At 34.7% G+C, this 11,882-nt stretch overlaps 1 protein-coding gene across 1 annotated transcript; it reads right to left on the reverse strand.

The window, feature by feature from the left end:
* Nucleotides 1-6,734: 6,734 nt before the first annotated feature.
* Nucleotides 6,735-9,030, reverse strand: LOC128985069 (uncharacterized). The gene has a single exon (XM_054404442.1). It carries the CDS (start codon nucleotides 9,024-9,026, stop codon nucleotides 6,735-6,737), a length of 2,292 nt encoding a protein of 763 aa, XP_054260417.1. The 5' UTR covers nucleotides 9,027-9,030.
* Nucleotides 9,031-11,882: the final 2,852 nt, after the last annotated feature.

Here is an 11,882-nt window from a genome sequence, read left to right on the forward strand (position 1 = left end):
TTTGAGGGTCAAAAATGAGAAAATTCAATTTTTACACCATAAAACAGAATTTTTACCCCATAAAACCCCCCGTAAACACCCGTTCCCATGGTCCAATCATGCTGATTTGCCAACTCATTCAACATTATCACATATCTTACACCTTCAAGCCAAATTTAATCAAAATCGGACTAAAATTACTCAAGTTATCGCGTTCATGGACACGTTTAAATAAGTCGCGCCCCTCCCCCCCTTTATTTCGTTAAAACGGCGGAAGCACACAGGGGACGGGCGGGGACTTTTAGGGTGTGATTTTACGTGCCATAATGGACATCTGTGCAAAAAATTAGCTTAATACCTCGCATTTCCGGGTAAAAACCTAGATTAAGCCTTTAGCTAGGATTAAGCGAATATCCCGAGCTGTCAAGCGGATTAGTCCGACGGCGACGAGAGTTGACAGGACCTCGGAGAGGTTGGACGGTTAAGTCCTCCCTCACCGAGTGTGTTGAGATCGGCGTGATAGCTGAACAATGTTGAAATTGATTACTAAATTGTTCAGTAGGTTTCGGAGTGTTTAAGACTGGACCCGGCTTTACTTGATCGTTAGACTTACTATCGTTGGACACTGCTTAATAACGCCTGGGAAAACAAACGGCCGAAAAAGCTACGTTTGTTTAAGGTATCTTAATTATCACACACTCATATTCGTACCTGTATTTGGAGTGAAATACCCCTAAAGCGTTTCCTATGATAGTGTTGCTTGGGATTTTGTAAGCTTGGTAGCTACGTGGCCGATGCAATGCCAAGTCGTATCATTGTCCTGAAAGAAGCCAGCAGCTTTTCGATGGTTTGAAACTAAGGACCCATCTGTTTGGGCTTTTACTCAATGGTCCGGTGTCGTGCCAGAAGCGACCGTGCCAGAAGCGACCCGTGCCGCTAGCGACCCACCAATTTTCTACCGTGCCGCTAGCGACCCAAGAATTTGGTGCGGGAGGCGAGTAATGAATTAACGCCGATTCAACTTATATTCTTAACAAAAACTAAACAGAATTTCACTGTAAAACCATTAAAACGATTTGCTGTCACATTAAATACATAACAAAATACTCCCGCCGCAGCAGTCCTGCAGACTAAATTTATTCCCACTTGGGGAAGAAATAATAGTTTTTTTATGTAAATTGTATCGTATAATTCATACGAGTATACATTTACCAACACATATCCATAAATAAAATAAGCAAACTATAACAGTTTGTAGACTCCAGCTAGGTGCATTTATTGTAATAGGCCTATTTTTTTATTCGTCCGTGTATGTGTGTGTAAAAGTTTATGGACATTAGTAAACAATGATAAGTATTTTTTTCCAACTGCAATGTTTTGACAATGGCCGATACAAGCCGAAACATGTAAACAACCTACTATTTGAGCTGTTTGTCGGATTATAAGGTATGTAACCCTATTTATCACATTTAATATAACAGCTCAGGAGCTAGAATGGAAATGAATTATAACCAAATTACTTAAATTACCAATTACATATATTTTTACGAATGGTGTTTTTGCTCTCTAGGGGCATCAAAACGAAAAATGAAATAGGTCCCGGGTCTAGGTCTTTCAATGAGACCTACGGTAATAAGCTTATTCCATATATGGAAAAGAGTATTCTAGCACAACTAAATAAAGAAGATTTTGAGGTTTCTAGTCACGGCAGCTTACAACCCCTGATGTTGTTGACCTGCTATCACAAAAAATGACTAAGACGTCACTAGTAACTCAAAAATAATAGGCCAAATATAAGGCAAGAAAAGGGTAGGAATTTATACTGTATATATTTATAATGACGAAGCTATCTATCCAGCTGATGATTTAGCTAAAAAATCCCCAAAAAAATTAAAACGCTTGTACAAATTGTGGCTTTTGTTAGGCCTATAATCCCGGTTATGTCACAATTATTGTAGCTTTTGCACCTGCTATATGTTGTGGTAAACGTACGATTTTTATATTTGTAAATAATTTCTTTTGTTAATATTTAAACCATATAGCTTATTTTTATTAATTATTTTTATATTTTTGAACTGTTATGTGTAGGTCAATAAATCTATTGCATTGTTATTAATTATCTGTCATAGGCTATATCATCAAACAGTTTATTGCTCTTAATTCATCTTTATACAAATCTTGTTTTTTTTAACTCCAACTGTTATTGTCACAAAAATAAAAAAAAACTTTGTAGCCAGACTGTTGATTTTTTTATTAAGAAAGTCCCTATTTGATTGGCTGTGTTTTCTGAACTGAAATGTGTATTTCCTAAAGATCAATTTCAGTATTTCATTTCAGTTTCGAGATTTGGAAATACAATTACTTATCTATTATGCAGTAAATTTGGGGGAAGGGGAGGAATTATTTATAAATATCGGAGGGCCATTTTAAACGCAATGAAAAAAGAAAAAATTAATTAAATGAAAACAAGCTGTTGTAATTATTCGTATGCTTTGCAACGGACAGGACGTTGAAGAAAGAGTCCAAGTATCTATTTCAAATAATAATCCAAACATAATATGTTAACAATTGTTAACACATCAACTTCATTAAATTCTAAGAAGCTACTATCTCCAAACAGGCTAGTAGTAAAAATCCAAAGTTTGACGATTCAAATGGTTTCTGCTTTTTGAATTTTGTCTGGATTTTATTAGTCCAAGTTGCACTAACTATCCAAATAATAAAACTTTATACCCGGTATTTTGTATACCTTTATTTTTTATTGTAGTTATTATTTATTTTTTTCTTTCAACCAAATTATTACCAATTAACTGTCATGTCATGTTTTATAAATATCTGTTTTTTTTCAATTTAGAATATTTATTTACTGATAGAGGAAACTTCTCACGCACGGGCCTATGTGAGAGGGATTTCATAATTAACGACTAGGCCTATGTCAGTATGTTATTACATAACTAAGGCATAATTATTAAATTTGTACTGACAAAGTATTGTAACATAGTATTTTACCTACTGAAATAAACATTATTTTGATTATATTTGACAAACTACCTCCATGTAAAGTTTTATTTAGATCTTTTGAGTGGTTCCCGTGCGATTAAGTAGTATACAAACACACATCCACCATCTCATATTTACATATTTAGATAATAAATTTAAAAATAAAGAAAATATAAGTTAATTGGTTATATTGGCTCTTATAAAATGATAAAAATTCAAGATAAATTGATTGATTAAGTTACCACACATAACTTGAGTCTATGCTAGCAGCTGGGAACTAGAGATTCTAAAACACCTCTTTAGGCGAATATTGGGCTCTTCCAGGTGGTACATATTACTATAACAAGAATAGGATTTGTTTATAAGCCATTAACACCGATTTGAACAAAACATTGTAAAATCCTTTATCAAACAATGGGTCGCTAGTGGCACTCACGCTACTACCAGGGTCGCTTCTGGCACGATTTTGGCTGGGTCGCTTCTGGCACGGTCGCTTCCGGCACGTAATCAATGGTCCTGATGTAACTTATCAAGTCATTAGCTGAGTACCCGTCCTTCGCACCATCCTTCGTACAATGTATACAATGTTTATTGTAGTTAACACATTTTTGGGTTTAACATGCTTACATCTTTTTAGCGTATTCATGTTATACTACTGATGTTCATATTTGTTCAGAATATGATCGTGTTACTGAGTAGGTTTTTTATGGTAGTTTATTGGTTATAGTGTTCACCTGGTAAACAAAATATCTTAGATTCGGTGCTGAAAAATGAAGGTTGGCTAGTTTTTCATAGTGAACTCTAAAAACTATGAACCCCAATGTCCTTGGTGAATGGGCTTTTAATAAATATACCTGACTAAAAAAACCTCTGATCGTAGTTAGTATCTTAGTATCTAAGCTAAGTAAGACATTTAAGTGGTCGCAAACTTATCTTTCATTCTGTCTGCGTTAAAACATTCCTTAACGCATATATATATATATTTTAGCGAATTTCCCCTATAGGGAATAAGCTATTGCCGTAGTACTCATAGTAAGATCTGGACCCGGAACCGATTTACTTTTTCGTTTTGAGGTCCCTAGAGGCCAAAAACACCATCCGTTCAAATTCATATATATATATATATATATATATATATATATATATATATATATTTATATATGTGTCCGTTAGCGTGATAACTCGAGCAAAAATCATCAGATTTTGATGAAATTTGGTACAAACGTGTACACCTACGTTTATTCGAACGAGTTCGCGAACCAGCATGATCGGACCATGGGTACGGGGGTTTATGGGGGGTTTTATGGGGTAAAAATAGGTTTTTCCCATTTTTGACACTAAAAACTTAAAATTTAGCAATTTCTTTCCAAACCATTTTGTAGAGCTTAAAAAAACAAATAATTTAGTATATTGAATCGTTATTATGCGTCTAATGGTTCCGGAGAAAATTCCAAAAATCTGTAAATTTAAAATTATGTTTTAAAGTTATGTATTTATGAACATATTTTGATAAAATTTGGAAAATGCATTCATTTCATACCAAACTATTATAATTTTACAAAAAAAAAAAAAAAAAAAAACACCTGTTTACCCTCCCTGTTGCAGCAAACCTAAGTACTCGTTAAATTAATTATATTTAAATAGGGAATAAATGTGATATTTTTAAGGAGACATTTTAATGTAAAGAAAATTCTGTCAGGCTAATGGAAATTCGCTTACTCTGCAGGTTTTCTGCGGCGGGGGTATTTTTTATTTAATGTAGATAATTTTTTAAATTTATTATATTTCAATAAACGCAACGTATTCGAGGTATTTGCGAACAAGTTTAAAAAGTCTCATTTTCACCCCCTCCCCCCCAAACTCGACACTCAAGTGTATTTTTTTTACAAATTGAGGGAAATGATTCAACAATTTGGCACTGGTTTTAAACTTTTTTATGCCCCGGTTTAGATCTAATTGCATTGTACTATATACCAATTACCAATAACTGCGTATACAAGTAGATGTAGTGATCTCCTTAAAATAAGTATAATAATAATATACCTCGTTTGCAGTCTGAGTTAGTTTCTAACCATAGGTATATATCGATGTTTCTAACATGAAGTTGACTTTGGATTGAATCAGGGCCATAGGTTTCTTTGCAGAATAAATGTCTTTATTCTGAGGTTGTATGTAGTGTCTACAGTTTTCTTACAAAATTAATTATAGTTGGCCCTAATGTTCTTATTCGGAACTAAAATACACGGCGACCCATGTGCAATAATAATCGATAGGCTTTTATTTTTCGCAGATTTACATCCAAAACATAAAGACTGACTAGTGATTTATCAACCTCAATCATTTTGCAATTTTTAAAAAGTAACTTTTTCAAAATCCATTTACATAAATCTTTTTCTCTTGTTTACACAATCCGACTGTGGTTAAAAATTCAACTGAAGAATCAGCTGTGAGATTTCAATTCATCTTCAAGCCGTTATGAAGAATGTGAACTCAGAAATAGTGGAAACGCTAAAGGGCCCTTTAAGAGTCTTCATCATGCATGGTAACCATTTTGGATTTTAGAGCAATATTAACTTTGTAACAGAATTTCTGAAAAATCTGTTGTGATAAAATAATGATTAAGGTGTTAAAATTAAGGTTTAGTGGTCGCCTAGGGAGTGAGGATTTTTTTTTTTACATTTTCCCTCCACTTAGTTAATGATCATTAATTAGGCCTTAAATTAAATACTTTATTAAGAAAAGAGAAAAACACGTATTTGAAATATAAGTTCCTTATTCCCTATTGCTCTGTGCTATAAACATAGTTATAAATTTACAAAACTATATCTTTATAAATAACACCGGCATGCTGCTTCAAAATAATGGCATCTTCTGTCAAATTTAACATTGCACTTATGGGACTAAATTCCAATATGGCTACTACTGGGTCTGACTTAGGGGAGGTACGAATGAGGCATTTAGTTCAAAATTCCTCCGTGAACAGCGCTGTAGTAGAGAGTACTTTGGCAAAGAAGGTTTACTAATCGCAAAAATAGTTCTGTTCATAAAATAAAATTATAAATGTCTCAAATTCAATTTTATATTTTTTAATTATAAAATTAAACTATCATAACCTAACCGAACTAACCAAACTTGCTGATAAAGAAATACTATAACAAAAGTTTAGTAATCGGAAAAATAATTCTGTTTATTAAATAAAACTAGAATTTGCTCAATTAAAATTTTGTAATGACTTAATAATAAAATTAAACTGTAATAACCGAACCAAACCAACCAAACTTGCTGATAATAAAAAAATCTTGGACAAAAAGTTAATGCTACCAGAAGGATTCGAACCCGGGACCTTCAGAATATCAGCCCGGCACGCTAACCATTAGACCACCGAGGCCGATGGCTACCGACCGTTTTGTTATGGTAATGGCGTTCCCTCAGCTAATAAGAAGCCCACAGCTGTCATCGTAGCCTCTTCTATACCTCCCCTGAGTAAATACCGGCTACTACTGATGTAGACTCTTAACCTCTCCTAACCTAACCTAAGGAAAGCGCTTTTTCGTTACCTACCATTGAAAGGTGCGCTGAATCATGAACGATAAAATAAAACCTCATTCGTGAAGTAGGAATTCCTCATCGTTTGAGTAGGACAGCTGAAAAGGGAATGTAACAGAAACCCCTTATTGTATTAAGTGTGTTACGAATAAACTAAGAAAAATTTGGTAATAACTCAGTGAGATTAGGTAAAAACAATATTTTACTTTCTACCAGAAATTCAATACAATAAGTTTGCTGCTTTTCTTACGTCTCAAAAGAACTTTAGAACAGACACTATTTGACTTCATGGTAATACAACATTCTGTCTTTGGATATTCCCAAACTTTTCTGCATTCTGTTTCGCAAATCTCCCATACCTCTTGAAAGCATGCATAGCATGCATCCTTCCATCCATACAGCAAAATAAATCTTCCAGCCAACACTTCAGTATGAAAAAGGCGAAAATCGGCCCTCATTAGGTTACAGGTTACTAAATTGACAGGATTTACAAGGTATATTTGATGCTCGGTAGATATCAATAGGTTACTGCCTAGGGGATGAACATTGGTTGTAGGACATGTTTCTATACCAGTCATGGTTTTACTCTGGTTCATTGCATCATGATGATATACTATCTTGAGGGGTTCGCTATGGGTTTTAATGACACTCAAATGGCCATCAAAATACGACACCCATCCATTGTGAACAAACCTACTAGGCAGGATAAACTGTAACCGTGAAATATCATAAATAATTGAGCTACATACTCCAACATCATTTCCTATGTTAGTGACATGTTTTAAATGGTAGGTTACGAGGACCTTATCAGTGACTTGCTGAGTAGATTTTAAAGTTGTAAATTCTATTGGTCCGATTTCGTATCTGTCTTCTTTAACCTTTTTCCCCGTCTTGACGTCCCAAATGTGCAAGAGAGCAGATTCCCCATGTGCATAGGTTCCAATCATGTATTGCCCACTAAAAACAAACCGATAAAGATACTGAACATCTGGAAAGTCACTAATTGATGAGACCACGATACTTTCAATATCGCTATCAGCTGTTAAACTATGAGAGAATTCCTCCGGTTTATCAAAAAAGAAGAGATGATTCAGAACACAGTTTTTAGAATCCAAGCTGATTTTGTAAACTTGTACTAAATTACATTGGATGACAACTATCAGATTGCTATTGACTATTTGATAAGTGTCAGCTTCAAAACGTTCACTCAAACAGTGTGGTATAGTCAATACTAGGACTAGAGTCTCAGCTACATTCCAAACTCGAGTCTCATATGTTAGTCCTTTATTATAGACATGGTGGTTTTCAAATATATGGTCATCGTCCAAAAATGATAGTTGAAAATCATACTCAACAATTCTCTTATCACGGGTTAAACTTCCAATTACTTCCTTCCTGAAGCGCCCACATCTCCAATTGTTCAATAAGTGCTGTTCTTGTAAGAATGAGAGGCGGTTTTTTTCAATGGGCAAAACCGTGTTGTTTGTTGTTAGTTTGAAAGCAGGGTCCACAAGGCATTTATTTTTTGAAAAATAGGAATTTGAACTAGCTATACAATGTCTTTTCCAAAATAAATCATCACTAAAAATACTGTACCAGGTTTTACTAACGCCTATGCAATTGGATAAATCTTTTGCCGAGAGAAAAGAAACAAGTGCCTCTAAAACTTCTAGAGGAAAATGCTCAATGTCCAGTGCTTTCCCCATGGCATGGAATGATATGGCTTCTGGAAGGGGCGATTGTTCACTGACAATTTTCGTAAAAGGCAGGCTGGGATTGGCAAGCAACCCCTCATTATCTTCCTTTCCTTTGCCCATATAATATCCACTGGATGATTTCAGCAACACAGGTTTTTCAAATACACTAAACTGGTTTTGCAAATGAGCCATCTCATTGAGTAGTTCAGTGAGCTTTAGCTGAACGTCTTCTATCTCTCTGAGGACGTTGCGGCCCTTTGATATCAGCTTGCACACATTGTAAGCCACCTGGTTAGGAACCTTACGTTCCATCAACTCAAACTGCAAGTAGAGTCTTCCCTCTAAGTGAGAAGTGACCCATGAGTCAGAACCACCATAATTCTCATCCCAAGGCATCCATAAGTGGTTGTAAAAAAATCTCAGACTATCAATAGCCTTGGCTGTGTTGAAAAGTTTTACAAACACTTTATTGTTATTCTGTCCAATTGTCGGATATAATTCTATCAAAGGAATATCACTCACCTTTAAAGGAACGCAATCAACTCCATCTTCAACTTCATTGATTTGGACAGTACAGGTCAATTCTTTAAAGTTAATAAGATCAATAGTCACAAGTAAACTACGTGGATAGTTTTGGGACATCTTCCAAATCGCTCTCCAACCTGCTGGTTCAATATGAGATTCCAAAAAAATGCTCCATTCCCTTTTCACATCTTCTGCTTTCAAATTACTAGTTAAAATACAGTTATATTCATCCAACCTTTCCTGGAAACTCTTTGAAAATACAAACAAATCCTGAGCCATGTTGTTGTAACCATCAATTAAGTATTCCTTCAACACCAAACTATTCACTCTTATTTATATTCTCTTATGGAAATTAATAAACATGTGTTTGAATTATTACTAAGCATTCTAATACAAATATTAACATTTGCAAAAAACAGCTGGAAATTTATAACCAGTAATTTGTTTAAACCCACTCAGCATATATATGCAGGATATTGTCATATATACAGCGGTGGGGCACACGGAAGATTTCTCAGATGCCGTTTGACGTCTGCGTCTGAAGAAATAGACAATTTTATAATTTTTCTATTATTAAATTAAACCGTCATAACCTAACCAAACTAACTAAACGTGCTGATAATGAAAAAATCGAATGAAGGTTTACTAATCTAAAAAATAGTTTTGTTCATAAAATAAAATTATAAATGCCTAAAATTCAATTTTAAAATTTTTTAATTATAAAATTAAACTGTCGTATTCTAACCAAACCAACCAAACTTGCTGATATGATAAAAATTGTTGACAAGAAGATTGTGCTAATAGTGGGATTCGAACCCGATTCATTCGGATTGTTAGTCCGACACGCTATCCACTACACCACCGAGGCAGACGGCTCAAATCCGTATCGTTGCGGTAATGGTGTTCCCTCAACCATTTAGCAGCAGTTGGTGACGTCAAACGGCACCTGAGAAATCTTCCGTGTTTCGTTTTGATATATACAGCATATATACAGGATAAATAATAACAGAGAAATGTCTTCTTTTCCAAATGCATGACCACTTTTCTCCATTTAAACAATTTTAATACTCCTTTTACGTTGTTTAGCATTGTTTAAATGGAGAAAAGTGGTCATGCATTTGGAAAAGAAGACACTTACAACACAGAGCACACAGTAACAGAGGTTACACTATTATTTATCCATTCTTAACAATTAAGGTACCATTGAAAACTACATAAAATTTACTAACTCTTTTGACTCTTGTAATTTGTTTGTTAAGTTAACGGTTTTCGTGAAATTTGGCATCAAATATTTTAAATGGCTGCCATTTTAAAACGGTTAATGATTTTTTAGTATAATTTTAAACAAATATAAACCTTAATAAGATTAACATTTCTGCAAAATCCCAACGCTGTATCTCAAACCGTTTAGGAGTTATTAATGTTTTTGTAAAATAACCCCGCCGCAGCAAACCTGCAGACTAAGCGAATTTCCATTAGCCTGATTGGAATTACACTAAAATGCCTCCTTAAAAATATCACATTTTTTCTCTTTTTAAATAGAATTAGTTTAACAAATACTTAAGTATGCTGCAACAGGGAGGGTAAAAAATGGTTTTTTTTTTGTAAAATGTTAATAGTTTAGTAAGAAATCAATGTATTTTCCAAATTTGATCAAACAAAATATGTTCATAAACAAGCAAACTACAACAGTTGACTTATTCTCCATAAGAATAACAAGGGAAATTTATATTTACAATTTTATGGAATTTTCTCCAGGCCTATATAAATATAGGAAACTAAATTATTTGCTTTTTAAGCTCTACAAAAAGGTTTTGGAAAGAAATTTTGTATTTTTAGGGTCAAAAATGGGAAAAACCTATTTATACCCCATATAACCCCCCATAAACCCCCTGTTCCCATGGCCCAATTATGCTGGTTCTTGAACTTGTTTGAATAAACGTAGGTCAAGTTATCCAACGGACACATATACAGAAAACAAAAGGTTTTATCTCTTGAGAGCTATTGCAGGGCAAAAATTCAAGAGTTATTTTCAGAGTTTGGTTGACATATTTAGTTTTGGCTGTATGCACTCTATTAACCGACCGATTTTAATAAATTATACTCTAAAAGCTACACAATTAGAACTGCTCGAGAGTCAGTCCAGACTATCCAGCACTCTGGATTTTATGCCTGTACCATGTGAGAAGGTCATGCCTGTTGTACAGACACTAAAGAGCTCCAAACGTAAGGAAATTTTTGATATTTCTGCCAGTTTTGTTAAAGATACTATTAGTTCTACCGTTCTTCCTTTAACTTATTGTATAAACTGTTGTATTCTGGATGGTATTTTTCCTAAGATTTTAAAAACTGCTAGAGTAGTTCCTATCCATAAGAAAGGAAACCACAATGTTCCTGAAAATTTCAGGCCCATGTCCATTTTACCTGTTTTCTCCAAGGTGTTTGAAGGAATTATTAAAGAACAACTCTCTTCTTATCTAGAATCGAATAACCTGATGGCAGATGCCCAGTTCGGTTGCAGGTGGGGCCGCGGCACAATAGATGCATTGATGCAGTGTACTCTTTGACTAAGCCTATCTTTGAGTCGTTTGAAAGTGGTGATTTTGGTGGGGCCACCCTGTGTGACCTCAGCAAGGCCTTTGACACTATTGACCATGAAATTTTATTAAAAAAGTTAAATTTCTATGGTTTGAATGATAAAAGCCTTGATTTACTGAGGTCCTACTGTATCTGGCCGAGCGCGGGCAGCTGGTGTCCCTAAATGGTATAACCTCAAGTATCAGCAACCTAATCCATGGCGTTCCGCAGGGCTCTGTACTCGGGCCCCTGCTCTTCAATATAATGATTAATGACCTTCCCATGTGCCTTGGTATGGTGTTGTTTGTTATGCAGACGACACTACAATTGTGAAAGCTAGAAATAGTGCTGTTGAGTTGAACTTGGCTTTAAATCAATCTTTAAATGTTGCATCTACTTGGTTCCGGGCAAACTATTTCATTTTAAATCAAGAAAAACCCCAATCTATTGTTTTCAGTCTCCGAAACATTGAGCATGAGGCAACAAGCGTAAAGCTTTTAGGTATTTACCTAGACTGTAAGCTGGATTGGAATAGCCATATTTATTATGTTTGTAGCC

Source organism: Macrosteles quadrilineatus, unplaced genomic scaffold, assembly GCF_028750875.1.
Source record: "Macrosteles quadrilineatus isolate MER2022 unplaced genomic scaffold, UCM_ALF_1.0 Scaffold_2__2_contigs__length_208266976, whole genome shotgun sequence".
NCBI classification, from domain to species: domain Eukaryota; kingdom Metazoa; phylum Arthropoda; class Insecta; order Hemiptera; family Cicadellidae; genus Macrosteles; species Macrosteles quadrilineatus.

Excerpts from the sequence above, each read along its gene's own strand:
- LOC128985069 (XM_054404442.1), bottom strand. The coding sequence starts at position 9,026 with ATGGCTCAGGATTTGTTTGTATTTTCAAAGAGTTTCCAGGAAAGGTTG.